Source organism: Alnus glutinosa, chromosome 6 (assembly GCF_958979055.1).
Source record: "Alnus glutinosa chromosome 6, dhAlnGlut1.1, whole genome shotgun sequence".
Classification (NCBI taxonomy): domain Eukaryota; kingdom Viridiplantae; phylum Streptophyta; class Magnoliopsida; order Fagales; family Betulaceae; genus Alnus; species Alnus glutinosa.
In genome coordinates, this window is record NC_084891.1 from 30193085 (window position 1) to 30211816 (window position 18732).

Genomic DNA, 18732 nt, shown 5'->3' on the forward strand with positions numbered 1-18732 from the left:
TAGTTCTGCAGGGACAGCAGGGTCCTTGATAAACTTATATATTGTCAAAAAGCTCATATTAGAACGACGTTTAGTTAAGGGCAGGCGGGATGCTCAAAGGCCCAATGAAATTAATATCCAAATGAATGCAAATTTTCTGCTGAAGAGAAAATTTGGCTCTTACTAGCCAAATTTAGCCATATCATAGATTTAAAGTTTAGCTACTGCTATACTCGCCGAAGATGCTCTCCTATGGAAATAGCTCCAAATTTTCTATTATTCTCTGCACAAAGAGAAGATGGCATGGCTGCTGCCCGTGGGATCCTCTGCATGGGAGAGATCACTCCACGAATAATGATTTTTGCACAACATTCATTTGCACGACAATTGCACACCAAGACACATCGAGTGTAAAATCCATGCATGTGAGTCCATATATGTAAGACTCACATATATGAATCTCATACTCAATGTGTCTTGGTGTGCAATTGTTGTGCACATAAATGTTGTGCGGTGTTACACAAGTAACCCGTCCCCTCTCCCACACCCCTGCCCAAAGAGATCTTTCCATCCTACCCTTGCGTCGTACAATCCCGTAGCGCTCTTTTCCACATTTCCTTTCAGCCTTCAGGCTACACAAACCCGGCCACAGACACCCGGAACTCAAGTTATATACATTCATTCACAAAAGATGCAACTAGATACAAGGACGGGGTTTAGCAAAAACATTGAAAGAATTGGAGCACCAAGGTCCATTTATAGGTGCAATTCTCATTCAAACGTATATTGTATAAAACGAGAACTGCAATGGTAACAAGCGTAGATAATCTAGCTTGGAATTGGTAAAGGTGGGGTTGACAGTTCTAACGTGTATATTTATAAATTGAGAAAGTGGTCACTAACACCCATTTCTTCCTCAAACTATGCAATTTTGCACTGGTGAAACTTCACCATTTCCTGTAGAAATCAGTCAAGGACCTGTCACTAGTAATCACACAAAGCCAAACCTCATGAAAACTTGAAGACATGTTAACGTTGGAGCTGTTGAAGTTATGGCACCTTAGTTCTCGACATTTTTTTTCACCCCCAATGAATGATCGCTTCAAGAAGTAATACTTTGTCCCTCTCCAAAACAATGGTCTTGACCAGATAGATGATCATGGAATTTTAACCCTATATCTGCAGCACTAGTGCAAAGGAGGAAGGAGGTCAATTTTGGATTCTCAAGAATAAGAGGGTAAAAGGGTGTTTATGTTTCTAACAGAAAGGGTCAAACAAGTTTCCTATAAAGCCACAAAAACACAGAGAGAGGCACCACCTCAACTAGTTATAGACACATAAGTATGTCCCTAAGTTATCAAGAAGGGAAAACATAACCTGTTTTTTTCTTTTCAAAAAGCATAATGTTGTACCCCTGATAAACATGTTACTTTTGGTTAGAAGAAAAACAAAACTGAGATACATGCTTGATACACTAACCAGACAACTTTCCCTGTTTTCTGACAAACTTTGAGTTCGGCAATCCCAATTTTAAGGGTACCAGACCTGGCCCTAAACGCATAAATGGAAAAATAATTAGAGAGCGCGAGAGAGAGAGAGAGGGAAAAATTTCTGACAAGAAATTTAAACCAGGAACCCATTTTCTGACCAACTTTGAGTTCAAGAAGCCCAATTTTCTGGGCAACCAGATCTGGCCCTAAAAGCATAAATAGAAACATCATTAGAGAGAAAAAAAAAAAAAAAAGAAAAGAACAATTCAGTTTTTTTGACTAAAAAATGAAACCAGGAACCCGTTTTCTGACCAACTTTGAGCTCGGCGAGCCCAATTTTCAGGATCTGACCCTAAAAGCATAAATGGAAAAATCATTAGCGAGAGCAAAAAAAGGGATAAGTTTCTGACTATAAAATAAAACCAGGAAGCCATTTTCTGAGGATCTTTGAGCTTGCAAGCCCAATATTCAGGGCTACCAAATCTGGCCCTAAAAGCATATATGAAAAATCATTAGAGAGAGGGGGAGAGAGAGAGAGAGAGAGAGAGAGAGAGAGAGATAAGTTTCTGACTAGAAAATAAAACCAGGAAGCCGTTTTCTGAGCAACTTTGAGCTCGGCAAGCCCAATTTTCAGGCTACCAGATCTGGCCCTAAAAGCATAAATGGAAAAATCATTAGAGAAAGAAAAAAAAAAGGTTTAAGCTTCTCACTTGAAAATAAGACCAGGAGCAGAAAAATAAGAAAATGATCTCAATCAACTAATCTCCAGACCCTCAGGAAATGCCTAAAACTTGCAGTGACATCTATGATGGTAGTATCAATCGCAACTAGTGACCTACAATGGATGTGGACTTGCAACAGCAGGCCCAGTCAAAATCTGAAATAAGAACATCCTAACCCACCACACAACAAGTCTGCTGAGGTCCTATAATAAGTTATTATTGACCAAAGCCTGTATAACCATCCATGTAAAGTTGTGAATCTAAGTTATCCAAGTATTTCTGATGGCAAAATGAATGGTGGCACGAAATGAAATACCTAGAATGAAAAAAGTGGCAACATCCCTGAAAAATGAATATCCAGCAAAGTCCCAATTTAGGAATGTGATATTCGTACTAGGCTGACCAAGGATTATTCTTCACAGACCCAGGTTGGATAAAACAATAATGATAACTATCCATCAAACAAAATCAACGGTTAATCTTATGGAATAGTAAGCAATGGGGCAACCAAACTGCACAGCCCTCACACCATTTAACAAACACAATGCTCTAAATTTTTTTATCATGAATTGAGCACCATATATTCATGGAACCTACCAATTTTCTCTGAAATGGCTGGTAGGTAAGAATCAGTTTGTTTGGAGCAATCCCCCGTGGATATTAAAGTTTCAATTAGACACAAATTCAACATAACCTCAGAAAGATTCAACCATCACCTTAAAAGCACACCTCAATTGACAACTTCCAAAGCGGTTCAAATAATTTAGGTTGCAATTCTAAAATCAAGTCAAGACCAGATGAACACCAACAACTTGACCAAACATTACACGCGACTATCATGCAATATTAAAAATTTTGAAGACGGTATTCACTCAGTCGTAGATGACATGGGAAAAAAATTATTGTTCAATAATTGAATGTCCCTAATATCTGGTGAGAGATAATCGCCCACAAAAGAGATCAAGAAGAAATAACTAGAAAGTGGCCTAATTATAATATCAAAGTTAGAAAGGGGCCTATTGAAAACCAGAAACGACCACAAGAAAAACATAGCGCATGTTCACTATTTGGGAAGCAAATGGCTAAAGGCTCCAAAAAAGTAGAGCCAATCCGTATCCACTAACCACAGAGATTTAAAATCAGTGGTTTGCATTGGCAACACTCAAACTGGCCAATGGACTTAACTAAATGCAAAACTCATATAAAAGAATGGTTTGAGTGAGATTAAGTCTCACTCGTTACGAGCCAAAAGCCTCCAGTATGATTGCCTTATGCACCACCAATTGATTCTGAACTAAACATAAACCCCACTTACAGCCAGTGTCTTAATCGAACAAGAAGCTCAACATAAATAGAAATTAGAAGTATGATTAACAATAACCCAGTACCAGCACGGTTAAAACTACAAAAGGCTCATAAGACTAAGACCAGTTAAGAAGTTTGAGCATACCAAAGCTAAGCTATGTTCTTAAACGGCACACTACAATCAGGACCAATAGTTCTAACGAAGACCAATTTCGATCTCTCTCAAAGAAGCAACAAGGAAAACCCAACCGAGCCTACCGAATGAACCAAATTTCAAGTACTGTACCGTATCAAATGAAAGGGAAAATGCCTCCATACATCTCACTGCCTCTCCTTCTCTCGGTTCCACTGCTCAATCCTCGCTCGCCGCTCCTCGCTCCCTTCCCTCCCCAGCATGGGGCTCCGGCTCCTGCTCCCGTTCCGCCTAGGACTCCCGTGCCTTCTCCTCCCACTACTACCGTCTCTCTCATACCTGTCTCTACTCGATCGCTTCCCATTCCCACGATAATCACGATCCAAATAATCCCTATAATCTCGCCTATGCCTCGGGCTCAAACTCCGGCTCCGGCTCCGGCTCCGGCTGACCCTATACCCACGGTACCTCCCGAAGAGTTTCCTCCTCAGCTCCCTCCCAATCAGCTTCACGTGCATGAAATTGCAGTACCCACCTCGGTTGCAGTTGTTCTCTTCGAACTGCCGGCACGTAGCCTCGCGGAAATCGGTGACAGGCGAGAAATCGGCTATAATCGGCCGGCCCGAGTAGAACCGGCCCTGCAAAGCCTGCAAGGCGGCGGCGGCCTGGTCCTCCTCCTTGAACTGGACGTAGACGTTGCCGATCATGTGGTCGGCGAGATTGTCGCAGACGTTGAGGCTCTCCATCTCGCCGAACTTGTTAAGCTCCTCGAAGATGTCCTCGTAGAAGTCCTCGAAGTGCTCTTGGATCTTGCGCGGGTCGATGGGCTGGCCCTGGGCATCCACGCCGGGGGTGATCATGTCCGGCCGCTGGTACATGTTGGAGAGGAGGATCGTCGGCGAGATCGTGGGCCGGTTGTGGAGGCGAGAGCACCGATCTCCGTGGCGGCACGCGCCGATCTTGAAGTAGAACGGACAGTTGACGCGGTCCTTCTCGGTGCCGAAGATCGATGCCAAGTGCTCCGCCATGGAAGCTTTATTCGATTGAGGGGATGGATCGTTATTAGGGTTTTTTAAGGAGACCCAGTGGAGTGGGAAATTGAAGGTGGAAATGGAGATGTGTGAAAACTGAAGAAAAGGCCTAATTCATGGCAGTGAGAGAAAGAATGCCCTAACTTAGGAATTGGCTTTTGGTTTGGAAGCTTCTAGCAACGGAGCAAAGTGAGCCCAACTCGCCGGTTCAGATTCATGGAACAACCATGTAGACCCTCCAAGGTGGAACCTTCTTCATCTATAAGCACTTGCCTTTTTATTTGATTTTTTATTGGTATAGCGTACGTCGCATCGTGGGCGTTAATTGCGTTTACTTTTTGACTTCTTTGACCAATGCCTACATTCATTTTTTTGGCTGGACTACACTACGTACTGAATAGGAATTGTGTATGGGCCGATCTGCTCTCGGGCTTATAGCTCATAAATCGTTTAGAAAAAGGAAAACAAGCCCCCCATGACCCAATTTATTTAGGTTTTTTAAAAATGCCAGATATTGTATTTTTATAATCTCATCTTACAATTGTTCAACAAACAATAGTGATGTAACACTCTATATTAATCATTGATTTGTTTTATTTAATAATGATTAGTCGAAAGCTTAGTTGCTAGTGTCACATTAACCTTGTTGAATAAAAATATAAAATCTAGTTTTTTTCTTTAAAAATATAATTATGTAGGCTCTTATTTTACTCTCATTTCTTTTGGAGTATGCTTATACCAAACAAACATCTCACAAAAATGATGTGACAAGATTTTAGTGTTTTTTTTTAAAAATAAATAAGATTGATCCAAGGGCTATTAAATCTTGTCATGTAAGCTTTGTGAGATGTGTGGTATGTAGCCATTACTCTTTCTTTATTCCTTGGTGTTGCATTACCATTCAAATAAAATTAAAAAAAAAATAAAATAAAATTGAGAGATGCTAAATACTATAATTTTATCCAACATTCATCCAACAATACAAGTGGCAATTCCAACCAGTCCAATGATTGATTAAAACTACCACATTAACATTGTAAACTAACTGTTAAATAAAAATATGGTATATATAGTTACTCTTCATACAAACAGCTTCAAATTGTGCTGTGTTCCTAAAGTTCTTCGTGTCAAGAATTTTCTTTTAAATTGAATCAGTGTAGAACCAGACCCACCACTCCAATTGTGATTGGTGAGCTGAAAAGGCAAGAAGTTATTGGAGCACTCGGGAATTTTGGATTTTAGGAGAGCAACAAAGAAAGATTTCAATCGCATTGATATATCACACGCAACTCAAACATAGAGCAAAGGCAGAACGATGGTATGCCTGCTCAACAATCCATCAATGTTTTAGAAAAAGAAAGAAAGAAAAAAAAATCATCAATCCAAAACTCTAGTACAACTTGAAGAAAAACAAATGGACAAATATGGATCAGGCTTTAGAGATAAAAGCTGACCCACGCATGAAACCATGCAACACACCAATGATTTGATCATCTAGGAAGGCTGTTTAGAGGGAAATTGCGTAAAGGATTCTCCCTCAGTAGCTCTGTTTCCCTGCAAAAATTGAACAGTAAAAGGCTCATCACAAGTATCCCTTCAAAAACAGCCTGCATACTGGAATGGACAACAAATTTTCTCGTGTATAAGTATTGCTTACTTTTTAAGGTCTCGGCCATCCCCATTCCTAGGATGCAAGGCTGAAGACTTACCACCCTCATTCTCATTCGTCTTATTCATTCTGAAAAAAGTACTCATAACAAATTACTAAACAATCGGACAGAATTATCAAGAATGAGAATAAGATCTAGTGTGCATTCACTATTTGATTATGTCCATAAAGAAGCCATAAAGAAATTATGTGATAAGCACATTTAGTCTGTTCAACTAAGTATATTGGAGAGTGCAATTAAAGATATAATTTGGAAGATAATTTTAAAAATATCACAACAATCTCACTTGTTAAAACAAGTTCTAATACTCACTCTTCGCATTCTTCATCAACAAACACCTCAATACAGGAACTTGGAGTTGCACCTCCTGTTGTAGAACCAAGTCTTCTTTGGGGAACCTGAAAAAAGCAGGCTTAATCCTTTAGATGTTGAGGAAGAACGATGCAAGGAAATAAAATCCAAGGTGGTATCAATTGTGAGACGCAGTATGATTTGGAAAGAAAGAGCGGCAAGGGGGTGAATGGTAAACCTTGTATGATGTCCACTTGGTAGGGATTGGATTATTTTCTTTAGTTCTCTCTGCTCGAGTTCCAAGAGCATGCCAAGAGTTCAAGTCTGTCTTTGATCTATCTGGCTCATGATGCAATGGGACATCAACATTTAAATCTAAAATAGCAAGCGGACGAGCCCTATAAAAAGGAATCGCAACAAAAGATTTAGAACGACATTATCAGACCTAACTCGAATTGAAGGAAAAAATAAAAATAAAAAAAATCAATGGGCCAGATAATCCTCAAAATTGTATTTCAAATACCAGAAGTTACACATATCAACTTCCATTCATCACAAACTTTGTCTGAATGGCCATTTCTACAATGGTCTACAGTTTCTAAAGCAAATTTCATCCAAGATTTCAATGAATATATAAAATTCCTATCTTGGGAATATTAAAATAAATAACACCGTATGCTCACCTATTTGGCTTCAAATTTTTCTTGATGAGATCAGAGTTCTCAGTAGTACGCATTCCTGCACCATTAGAGAGTTTTAGAAAGCAGATATTCAAGAAGGCAGACAACAGAAATGGAACTTACGATTTTCTCCCCTAGAGAGGACAGTTCCAAAACTCCGTGCTGGTAAACACTTCTCCATTGAATCTTCCTAATATTTAAATAAATAGAATAGTAAATGGTTTGTATACTAGTTATATCAAAGATTAAGTCATTAACAAAAAGTCACATGCTTACATCTGTTGCTTTTGGTTTTCTCATTGAGCGGGCAAGAAATTTCCTATAGGCATCCTTCAGTTTTTCGACTGGTTGAGCATTCCTATTTAATTGAAAAATATATATACATATATATATTAATGAGAGATGTATTTCTGCAATGCATGAAAATAAAATAAAATAAAAGCTGAATAAAGGTCAAACAAAGAAATTTAGAAAATAGAAACAGCATAAAAGCTGGGTCAGAACATATGTTAATAACTTATAAATGCTTAAGGTTACACAATGTGTGCGAACTGTTGGATTCTGTTTCTGTTGTAGAGTTTTCTGCGGGGACTTCAAATGCAAATTTCTTGACTACTTACGGGAAGCAAATTTTTCAAGTGAATTGGTAGTATGGAAGTTGCATGGTTGTCAGTTTTTTTTTTCCTTCTTGATTCAACATTCTACTTTTAATGCAATCCAAAGAGTTTAGTAGTTTTTGTTCTTCTACTGGACCAAAACAACAAAATGCCAAGCATGGAAATACTACCATGTGATGCATTTAAAACACATACCCAAAGAACAATGTAATAAAACAAATATGAGAGAGAGACAGCATATTTTTTTCGTAAAAAATTAGAGCCTCTAGCAGCACGGAATTACTATTAAGAACCACACTCACAATAATGTACAGATTTTATTTTTTTTTATTTTTTTCTCTTATACTAGCAGGCTAGTGGCACTCACGTTTTCTTCTTCTTCATGTGCTTTCTAGCGGCACTCCAAAGATTACAAATTTTCATATTATAGTAATAAAATGCAACAGAACAGAGTAATCTATGTTATAAAATATTAAAACAAGTCTTACCTACATATCCCAAGATTATACATTTCGTTGGCACGTTTCATCTTATTCTTGGATTCAAGATGCAAAGCATATGATATATAGTACACAGCATGTGACTTCCCAATTTCATTTGCATCTAGAAAACTGTATATGATTTCCGCGTCAACACAATTTTCAGCCTGCAATATCATTTTATTTTCAGAAATCAATCACGAATGGGCACCGCCAGAGGGACACATGTATTCTTTATACTAAAAAAGAGAACAAGTAAACAAGATAAAAAGAACGTACATATTCGAGCCACACTTTCAAGTAGCGTAGATCATCTTTATATCTGTCCGAATGCCAAAAAGTGCGGACACATTGTTCATATATCACAACCAGCCCTGAGTGGTCTCCACCCGGAGGGAATGCTTCCTGAACCCACTTAATACACCTTCCAAATGAAAAAAAAAGAAAAGAAAGCAAAGATTGCCATTAATCTCTATGACAAGTTCCTCTCAGAAGATGAATCAGTGTGTGGACATGTGTGACAGCACTGACAGCATTTGAAAAGGCCGTTGTTCAACTAAATTCGTTATACAAAACAGACGAGTATCGACCATTTCTAGCAGTAAAAAACTTACATGTTTAGGAGAAGGAAGCGATAGTTGTTGGTATATTAAAATACCCAATATCATGCTCATGTAGGAAGAAATATGGTAAAATATGTTTAATAAAAGCTCATTCTAATTTCACCATCTAAGTTGGGAAATGACAGAGAAGAAGAAAGATTGAGTGGGAAAAATTAAATCATACCCTCCTTATGACATTGAGTTTTCCATAACAAAAAAAAAAAAAAAAGTTGATCTGTTGAGCTAGTACTATACCACAAAGTATGAGGCATATTTTTCTCAAGAAATGACACAACAAAATCAACGAAAGGTGAGAGTGCTCACTCGAGCCATGGCTGGAGAGGATCATCTCCTTTATACTCATCGATCGCCTCAATCAACCTCCTAAACCCCAATTTAAGAAGTTAATAAAAAATCTGAAATAATAAGCTATGATTAAAGAATTCAACCAAAGAAGGAAAATGGACCTCCGGTGCTCAAGAAGGGATTTCTTGAGCCGATTGTCGTTGTGGGATTTGAGAGCACCGTTTAGGATTTCAACCTTTCGGCCTCGCTTCAAGGGCCTGACGTTCTCCTTGAAAAGCTCCCACTCGGTCCCAGTCTGTCTCTTGGAGAGAAGAAACTCCGTCTCTGGATCCAACCTCTCAACCTCGGTGTGGGTCTCCTCCTCCATCGACTGCTACTATGCTTCTTCTTCTTCTTGATCTGTACGGACACACAAGATTCAAATTTTTGAAAACAGGTTAGGGTTCTTGCTACCACTTAACCGTTGTACACTTGTACTCTCTTTTTTATATAGAAATGGACGTTTGAAAATTGAACTTTGCGCTCTCCATTGGGGATGGGGAAATTGGGTTGGGCCCCAAACCATTACAAGTTCAGCTGAGCACCCAAGAAAAAAAGCCCAAATTTCTAAAAGAGATTTTTCAAAAGAAATAATTTTTTTAAAAAAAATAAAATAAAATACTAATATATAATTAGCGCATAAATGTTCATGTTTGAGCTTAAACAGGTATAACCGAAAGAGAAATATTTGATTTTATTCTTTTACACATTTTTTGTTTATTTACGTATAAAAGATATATAAATTCACTATTGAATTTGTAGGATCACGTGTAAATTTTATATATTTAATAATAATTCTTTTTTTAAAAAAAAAAAACACAAAAAATGACATCAAATACATTTTTAGCCCAAAAGGATGAAAATTCACAATAATTAGCTAGTAATTTTGACCGTTAATTACTATGAATCTTAATTCAATCGAAAACTATAGTCCAATTTGAACCTATTACTCATATCATGGACTATTGCTCATTGAGAAATTTAAAAATATTTTAATCTCTTTATGAAAACCATAGAAAAATGATAGCCATACGTATAACAAGCTGCCATAAGTCGAACAACCAATATATATATATATATGCACACACACAAACGTAACATTTTACGCTAGACAACCATCTCAATTGCTCCTATAGAAAGGCTTGGCTGACTACTCTCAAAGTCATCAGGAGTTGTGACCACCCCAACAAGCAGAATAAGGTGATCATAACCATTTCCACTAGTTGTAATAATTTTGTAAAAAAAAAAATATATTGATTGTCATAACATGTCAGAACGTAAGGCTTGTACGTAAAATGTGGATAAAAATGGACCTAAAAGAAATTGGTAGGAGCCATGTTCCCCTCTAAAGGACAAGGATTATGTCTCCCTTTCATTTGAAATTTATGTTTTTATGATTATTTTGAAATTTCTATTTTTATGGTTATGATTTAAAGTTGGTGTATCTAATGTCATATTACTTAAATTTTTTTAAAAATACACATTAATATTAACATTATCCAAACAATTAGATAAATCTAATGAAAAATGTGCACGAAGTCCACACCATGGGCTTTGGCCCACGGGTTAAGATGAATGGTGATGACAGCAAACAAGTACCCTGTCTCAACTCACCCCTTTTTTTTTTTATTTAAATGTTTTTAGAGCTCCGGATAATTTTTTTTTTTTTATTTTTTTTTTTTATAATAGCTCCGGATAATGTTGGGAAAGACGTTCACATCACAAAATGTAAAGATGGGTCATGGCCCATGGGCGCTTGCGAAGGCTCTAGAATAACTGAACAAGTGGAAACAATTATTGAATTGGCGAAGAAGCATAAATAAGGGCGGACCAATTGATGTCACCAGACAGGAGTGGGGTATTTACGTAAATCACACCAATGCCCCAAACTGCAACAGGAGGAATGTGACTCATGGGTTAACCTCACCGAAGAAAACAGTAACCCTAGTTAGACGGACGATAAGACCTTTATATCCGAAATCCAGGTTGCAGATTTGCAACCAAAACAGGAAATACCAGGGGCTTTACTCTGTTTTCACTTTTCTGTTCCATCGGACGGCAAAGATGGCATCAATACTAGCCCCGGGCGTGATATCCTCATCGTTGTCTTTCAGATCCGACGCGTTGTTTCCCTTGGCAGTAGTGCGGTCGCATGAGACGAAGAAGAAGGGGGGATTGTCGGTAAAAGCGATGGCAGTGGCGAAATTCAAAGGAACGCAGAGGAGACAGAAGCAACTGACGGAGATGATCGAGAAGAAGGTGACGGAAGCGAAGGAGGTGTGCGAGGGGGACGCGACCTCCGACGAGTGCAGGGTGGCTTGGGACGAGGTGGAAGAGGTCAGCCAGGCCAAAGCCGATCTCAGGCTCAAGCTGCAGAAACAAGATCCTCTCGAGTCTTTTTGCGAGGAGAATCCTGAGACCGACGAGTGCCGAATCTACGAAGACTGACTCATAAATTTCTGGCATTCACCGTTGATCCGTAGCAGATGATCTTGTTGGCTCCTCCACTGCTTTTTATGACTATTTACGCTGTTGTTTTGTGTATATGCTCACTACGAGGCCGCCGGTGATGAGTCTAGGACTACGATTATAAGATCGCTTAATGACTTGTTCAAATGTATGTAATTCTATGTATAATTATGTCTTTTTTCTTTTTCCGGTGGTCTGAGTTCTGAGCAAACATGTGTAACTAATAACTATGATGTCTCTGTAGAACTATCAAAAAAAAAAAAAAAAATTAACTATGATGTCTCTGTAGTCTGTGGTTTCCGTTCTCTTTCTCTTTGATTAGAAAACATTGACAGTTAGAGGAAGTTTTTTTCTTAGAGAGAGAAACTCCAGAATCTTATAGAGAGAGAAAGCTTCCGTTTTAGTATGCTTGCCGGGGGAGGGAGGCTCCCTGCCTTCCTCCTCCCGGTCTTTGGCCCTCCTAGCCTCTAGGAGGATTTTGTTCCTCCATGGCTCGTTCCATTGGAGGGTAGTACTTCTCCATGCTGTTAGGGCCGAGAGTTTTGTTTCCTCCCAGACTTGTTCCGGTGGAGGTTTTGTCCTCCTAACCCTTTTGGGTTGAGGAGTTTATGTTCTTGTTTTATTTTTTTTTTGACCGAAAAGCCTACATGCAGTGTTGGTTTGGAGGATCGGCCGCTTCTTCGTGTCTCCGATGGATCTCTTGCCGTGCTCACGGTTTGCTTTCTGTGCTAGATCTGTTATTTTCTACTGGGTTCCTTATGACATGAGCTTCCCATCTGCATTCACTGTCGCCATCTGGTTCGGCCGACTCAAGCTGGTGGTCTTGCTGCTCGTTCTTCCAGGCGCGTGGTCTGCACGTTGAGAATGACTTCTTTCTTTGGTTAGGCGCGTGTGGGTCACGCCTTTTATTTCAAGCCCTAGCTGGTGGTGGTTGGTCGTTGGCGGTGGCTGTTTGCTGTGTGGGGTGCCTCGGGGGACGGCGCGTGTTTCGCACGCGCCATCTCTGTTTAAGCAGTGGTCCTCTTCTTTGACGCTTGCTGTGTTGGTTTTTTGGTGTTGTATATTCTCTTGTTGCTTTGTTTTCACAGTTTGTCTATGTAATGCACAAATTTTACTAGGCTATTTGGTGTCTGTGTAAGGAGAGGCTTTAAGGAGTGTCCTTGTAATTTTCGTGTATTAGTTTAGGCAGCTGCTTTTAAGTCAGACCTGATTCTGACTTAGGATATAAAGGTTTCTTTGTACCTCTAGTCTATCTCTGTAATGCCTGATGGCTTTGTTTAGCTTTTAATGTAGCACATGCTGCATGATAAAAAAAAGAAAAAGAAAGAAAACATTGACAGTGTTTTCTTAGATATACCAAAATACAACCTATTTATGCTCAATTTCGAAAACACTAAAAAAAAAAAAAAAAAAAAAAAAGGCTATTAAAATAGTTTGAAATTTTTTTTTTTCGCATTTACCTTTTTCATATATTTAACTTTATAAATATCAACATTCATTCAAAATATAAAATAATTAAAAAATCAACCTAAAAATTACTTTCAATTGAAATATACACAAATTAGCTAATGATGATTAATAAAAAAAATTATAAAAAAACCTATATACTTTTTAAGTTGGAACAGTCATAAATAACAATCAACATCATATTCAAATTACCAAAAAAAAATTCAATAGTAAATACTATCATTCGAATTCAATCATAAATATTGCTGCAAGTGGAGTAGCATTGCTCTTTTTTTTTTCTTCTCTCTTTTATTTTTTTTTGTTTTTAAAACAAAAATATTAATAAATAGCTTAAAACACAAAATACTCATAAAACTTAATTATTATTTTTTTGTCACGTCATAATTTTTTTTCAAATAAAACATAAAAAAGTACTTTAAAAAAAAGTTAACAAACGAAGAATGTTTTTTTCCATGTTCAGACAACACCGACATGACCATATCGATCTGTTTAATTGGTTCATAAGAATTCTTTGGGAATAACAGCATAACTCGGTTAAAAGAGGCTACTCCACTTGCAGGAAAGCGATCAACATGATCTATGTATAAAGAACCAAAGACGGACAAAAAGGTGAACCTGGATATCTCTGAAGAAACATAACAATTGATTCATGTCAACAAGGTGGTGAGTGCCATTAACAAGAAAGCATGATTTTGGGATCAGACTCATCAGAGTGATAGTGCCATGAAATGCAAGATTTTGTAGAACAAACAAGGATTTGAACATGCACGCAGATCAGTGGACAAAGATTACGGATTTAAATTAGATCAGAACCGCACATGAAAAAGAGCGTATACCTTCTGCTCGATCTCTGATAAGGATTCCCTTTTCAAGAGAGGGAAAGTAATCGCCGCTCTTAGAAAGAGAGAGAGAAAGATAGAATTTTGCTCAAACGACGCAGTTTGAGTTTAAAAAAGCCTTGCTTAAATCTGGGCCATTTAATACTTTTTAACAGCGGATGTGCGCAGAAGCCGAATCCTAAAAACAAACGATGAAGGACCTCCACGCAAATCTCAGTGCTTAAACACCATGGCTCTGCTTTTGTCTTCGATAAACCCATCATCTTCTTCTTCGTCTTCGTCTTTATTCGGGTGCCCGAATGTCTTAAAGGCCTTGGTCCCAAAACCTCGAACCCACCTCACCACCAAGTCTCGTTCACTCTGCAGTGCTTCATGGCAAGAGGTCCGTCCGAACCATTTCATTTTCGCTTGGGTTCCTTGAAAATTTACTCACACTTTACTTTGTGCTCTTTGGATGAAGCTTGCGGGAGTTTTAATATTCTCCGCGATTCCTTTCACCGCTGTGAAAGCCATTGCTAATAGCCCACTAGGAGAGTCGCTTCAAAGGAGAATGGAGCAGACCAAGAAGTTCGCGGTTGAAAATTCATCCAAGTTCAAGGCCTTGGCAGAGAAGGCAAGAAAAGAGAGGTAATTCCGGGTAAGCGTATTTCAGTATCCGAGTGGAACTCAACTGGGGCTATGTGGAATTTCTTTAAAATAGATGCAGGACAACAAGAAGACACCGCTCGACAGGCGCTCGAGCGGCGGCCTACCATGGAGGTTCGCTTGATATGCTCAAGCGGGTCCCTGGCAATCAGACGCATATGGAAAGATTTCTCGGATTAGCAACGATCCCAATTCGATTTTCTCTTCGATTCTTACTTGTTTCTAGCATTATTAGTTTCTATATTATTCTACATTTTCCATCTTAGGAATATTTTCTTGCCTGCCTTTTAGGAGTTCTCAATGAAAAGACAAAGCACACGAATACACCAACTACACCTAACATGTGAAATGGGTGCATGAGGATGTTGTGCTCAGCCTGGAATACAATCATGAAGTTGAAAGTACCAGAAATTCTTTGGATAAAAATTGATCCTGTTCAATAGTACTTTATTCAGCATGCAATTTAAAGAAGCTAGTTGTGGCATTGCTAGTTGTTGATGCAAATTAGAGTGGGAACTTGTTTCCCACGCTGCCTCCATGTGAAACATAATATTTTTGGATGAGCAAAGTTGTAGTCTTTGCATTGATACTCGTGGAAGCAAGAGTTTATGTCATCGTTAAAGTTACCATTGAATGCTCTGAAATGTCATGAAGTTCAAGATATTCTCATGTTTATATAAATTTAGTTATAAAGAACAATCTTATTAATCATATTTTATCAAAGGCATGGTAAGTAGTATTTGTATTTTCTCTGTCTTCTTGTATTCTTTGGGTTGTAGAGGACCTTCTGCTATAGGGATTTGTCTATTATATTGATGCAATCATGTGAATGATATGTGTTTGGATCATATTGCCGTTATACCAAGGTGGCAGATATGCATGTATCCCTGAAGACATGATATATTTAAATACTTACCTATATGGGCCGCATTATTTTTGCTTGTAAATTATCATGGGTATACATATTCACTTTATACTATATTCTTTGAGTTTATAGCATGTGGTATGGAGAAGAGCGCCCTCGCTGGCTTGGTCCACTTCCATATGACTATCCTGCCTATCTAACTGGTGAACTACCTGGAGATTACGGCTTTGACGTTGCAGGTCTGAGCAAGGATCCTGCAGCTTTCCAGAAGTACTTTAAGTATGTTGTAATTGTTACTTTTTGGCCATTTCTTCATCAATAATGTGTGTTTAGAACAATAATTGTCTAAAGTAAATTGATACTTCCGTAGATCATATTGCACTGTATTTCCTCTAAAATGTTGGTACTTGGATTCAAAATGTCAAAGTTTCTCCTGCTGCTTCCTTACAATTTTAATATGGATTCAATATGTCAAAGTTTTGAACTTAATGGAATAAGTTGGGTTGATGGGTCTGTATAGTCAGAAGAAGGGCTCTGCTAACTGTGTTATGTGAGCATTAGCTACCCAACTATCTGACTATACCAATCAACTGTTAAATATAATGTTCCAACACTGTGTAAATGTTTTACCAATGCTTTTGCATATTACTCTCCATGCTATTTACCCAACTCTATATAGATGCAAGGATGATTTATTTCAAAGTGTTTTGCTACGTTTAATATGACTGTAAGTCAGATATGGCTTCCGTTGAGTTGAGAATGTCTATTAAGACTTGCATAGTAAGTAAAATGTGCGAGTCTTGTGATTTGTTTGCCAAATGATTAATTTAATCTATATCCAGCTTTGAGATACTGCATGCTCGTTGGGCTATGCTTGCATCGCTTGGTGCTCTTATTCCAGAAGTATTAGACATATTAGGAGCCTTTCACTTTGTTGAGCCTGTCTGGTGGCGTGTTGGCTATTCAAAGCTTAAGGTAACCTTCTGCCTCATTGCATATACCATCCTGCAGAGATATTTTCCAAGTTTTGTTCTCTCTGGTTGATTTCTTCCTAGAAATTTATGTTCTACATTATCCACTAGTCTGCATGCAACTATGAAGTAGATATGCTTCGACCTGGCATAATTCATTTGTTTGAAGAGATCAAGACTAGTCTTATGAGTTCATGTCTCAATCTATGGCTATAAACATCTCTTTGATTATCCAATTGCTCATCTGCTTGAGATTATGGATTCTTTTCAGCCATTTACGAGACCTGTTGGAGCCCTTTTCAAAAGAAATGTTTGGGGTTGGGGAGAGAGAGAGAGGTTCATGATTTGCAGAGCAATTATTCCATGTACTTGATATATGGTTAGTTATCAGTGCTCGGATAATAATATAGATGTCATCATCAAGCTAGTTTCTGTCATGTCCTAACTTCTTAGGTAATCAAGTTACTCTGATACTAATATTTAGGTTATCAATAGTTGGAGTTTTTAAATGTCCATCTTGTTATACAACTTGTGTGAGCTGGTTGGACACAGATTTTTGGGGAGGTATGGAGTTTATAAATGGATACTATCTTAGGTAATGACTGGATGGGGCTCAAATATTATGTAGAGCCTGGTATGAGAAGTGTTTGGGTGTATAGTACACATGATGGAGATATAACAGATGTTTTTCTTGCCAGGAAGCAGATTTTGGGCAAGATTCTAGCGTTACAGATGTTTGTCTAACCAGGAACCAGATTTTGGAGGATATTATTTACCAAAACCAGTTTTAATATTATTCTTCAAAACATGATGCGTGCAATTGAAAATACTTTGGAATCATGCGTCTTAATTATACTTTTCAGTTCAAAATCAAGCTTCTTCATAAATGGCTGAAACTGAAGAATATAGTATCCAGATTTTAAAACCAAAAAATGTTACTGAAATTGATTTGCCACCCTAATTCTTTCCAGAATAGTTAACACAGTATAAGTTTACAAGTTCTTTCTTAAAACTACCCAATTGGAGAAATGAGTCAATGAATTAATCCAGTTTGTTAATTGAGATCAGTTTGAGGGCTTTTAAGTTGCGCTCCTTGCTGGAGCAAAATTTTGCGTTTCACTCGGATATTGCGCCTCATCTTGTTCTGTTATCAACCTTTCTGAGCTCAGCCATATGATGAATATAAGCTGATCAAACTTGTGGGAATGTTACCTTTAAATAAGCAATGCTACTGATTTCTTTTTTTTCACTTCTACAATTTCACCAGGGAGATACTCTCGACTATCTTGGCATCCCAGGACTCCACTTAGCTGGAAGCCAAGGAGTGATCGTCATTGCCATTTGCCAAGCACTCCTGATGGTAACAACTCTATGCAGCATCCCTCTGTCTTCTCATAAGACTATGGCCAATCTTATCCTCCATATAAACGTGCATTTTGATCAAGCTCAAATTCAACTAACCTAATCAAGCTTGGATCTTGATGGGTTCTCTGAGCTGGAGCTTCCTCCATAGCCTCAGCCTGTTGTTCATGAGCCTTGCACAAAACTCAAAAGGATAATTTATGTGCATGTTGTCATTGCAGCAGAAACTGAAAGCATACTTAATTCTTTGTCCTACTGTTGATATCTATATTATTTCTCAACAGTAGGTTCTAAAACAATTGTATTTTTTTTTTTTCTTTTCTGGAATTTTTCATAAACAGGTTGGACCCGAATATGCAAGATTTTGTGGGATCGAGGCATTGGAGCCTCTTGGAATTTACCTGCCAGGTGATATCAATTATCCAGGAGGAGCACTTTTTGATCCCTTGAACCTCTCCAAAGACCCTGTTGCTTTTGAGGAGTTGAAGGTGAAAGAAATAAAAAATGGGCGCTTGGCGATGGTTGCCTGGTTAGGCTTTTACGCGCAAGCAGCTTTGACTGGTAAGGGTCCTGTAGACAACCTTCTTGAGCACATCTCAGATCCCTTCCATAATAACCTGCTTACCATCCTCAAATCCATTTAAAAATATGCTTTTGAAATCTTTGTTCCATGCAAGGTCATGTAAATGACAGTGAGTTTTTCTTACTACACAAAATTTTATTTGTGCTTCTATGCCTCCAGTGTAGAAGTAAACCTTTTCCTCCCTCCA

The 18732-nt window shown here is 38.2% G+C and overlaps 4 protein-coding genes across 6 annotated transcripts; 2 read left to right on the forward strand and 2 right to left on the reverse strand.

Annotated features, from left to right (window-relative positions):
- Positions 1-696: 696 nt before the first annotated feature.
- Positions 697-4908, reverse strand: LOC133871045 (splicing factor U2af small subunit A-like). Of its 3 annotated transcripts, none has more exons than XM_062308397.1 (2): positions 3783-4908; positions 697-1158 (listed from the first exon to the last, which is right to left on the reverse strand). In XM_062308397.1, exon 1 carries the CDS (start codon positions 4655-4657, stop codon positions 3818-3820), a length of 840 nt encoding a protein of 279 aa, XP_062164381.1. In that variant the 5' UTR covers positions 4658-4908; the 3' UTR covers positions 697-1158; positions 3783-3817. The 3 variants fall into 3 exon arrangements, with proteins under 3 accessions (XP_062164381.1, XP_062164380.1, XP_062164379.1); XM_062308396.1 differs by having other exon boundaries at positions 697-1166; XM_062308395.1 differs by having other exon boundaries at positions 697-2119.
- Positions 4909-5904: 996 nt separating this feature from the next.
- Positions 5905-9776, reverse strand: LOC133871262 (mitotic spindle checkpoint protein BUBR1). The gene is made up of 11 exons (XM_062308665.1): positions 9467-9776; positions 9324-9383; positions 8677-8821; positions 8407-8564; positions 7578-7659; positions 7425-7491; positions 7305-7359; positions 6860-7019; positions 6643-6728; positions 6318-6398; positions 5905-6214 (listed from the first exon to the last, which is right to left on the reverse strand). Exons 1-11 carry the CDS (start codon positions 9670-9672, stop codon positions 6151-6153), a joined length of 1164 nt encoding a protein of 387 aa, XP_062164649.1. The 5' UTR covers positions 9673-9776; the 3' UTR covers positions 5905-6150.
- Positions 9777-11295: 1519 nt separating this feature from the next.
- On the forward strand, positions 11296-12091 carry LOC133871773 (calvin cycle protein CP12-3, chloroplastic). The gene has a single exon (XM_062309191.1). It carries the CDS (start codon positions 11409-11411, stop codon positions 11790-11792), a length of 384 nt encoding a protein of 127 aa, XP_062165175.1. The 5' UTR covers positions 11296-11408; the 3' UTR covers positions 11793-12091.
- A 1774-nt stretch (positions 12092-13865) lies between these two features.
- Positions 13866-18732, forward strand: LOC133872029 (chlorophyll a-b binding protein 7, chloroplastic). Its single transcript, XM_062309534.1, has 6 exons — positions 13866-14501; positions 14580-14746; positions 15762-15908; positions 16472-16604; positions 17868-17960; positions 18304-18732. Exons 1-6 carry the CDS (start codon positions 14349-14351, stop codon positions 18604-18606), a joined length of 996 nt encoding a protein of 331 aa, XP_062165518.1. The 5' UTR covers positions 13866-14348; the 3' UTR covers positions 18607-18732.

What these genes read in the sequence shown, in the direction of transcription:
- LOC133871045 (XM_062308397.1), bottom strand. Translation starts at nt 4,657, where the DNA reads ATGGCGGAGCACTTGGCATCGATCTTCGGCACCGAGAAGGACCGCGTC.
- LOC133871262 (XM_062308665.1), bottom strand. Translation starts at nt 9,672, where the DNA reads ATGGAGGAGGAGACCCACACCGAGGTTGAGAGGTTGGATCCAGAGACG. An exon ending in TGAAAGTGTGGCTCGAATAT is followed by an intron (nt 8,565 to 8,676) that starts GTACGTTCTTTT and finishes ATGATATTGCAG; the next exon opens with GCTGAAAATTGTGTTGACGC. An exon ending in AAAAATTTGAAGCCAAATAG is followed by an intron (nt 7,020 to 7,304) that starts GTGAGCATACGG and finishes TCCTTTTTATAG; the next exon opens with GGCTCGTCCGCTTGCTATTT.
- LOC133871773 (XM_062309191.1), top strand. Translation starts at nt 11,409, where the DNA reads ATGGCATCAATACTAGCCCCGGGCGTGATATCCTCATCGTTGTCTTTC.
- LOC133872029 (XM_062309534.1), top strand. Translation starts at nt 14,349, where the DNA reads ATGGCTCTGCTTTTGTCTTCGATAAACCCATCATCTTCTTCTTCGTCT. An exon ending in GCAGTGCTTCATGGCAAGAG is followed by an intron (nt 14,502 to 14,579) that starts GTCCGTCCGAAC and finishes CTTTGGATGAAG; the next exon opens with CTTGCGGGAGTTTTAATATT. An exon ending in GCTTTCCAGAAGTACTTTAA is followed by an intron (nt 15,909 to 16,471) that starts GTATGTTGTAAT and finishes ATCTATATCCAG; the next exon opens with CTTTGAGATACTGCATGCTC.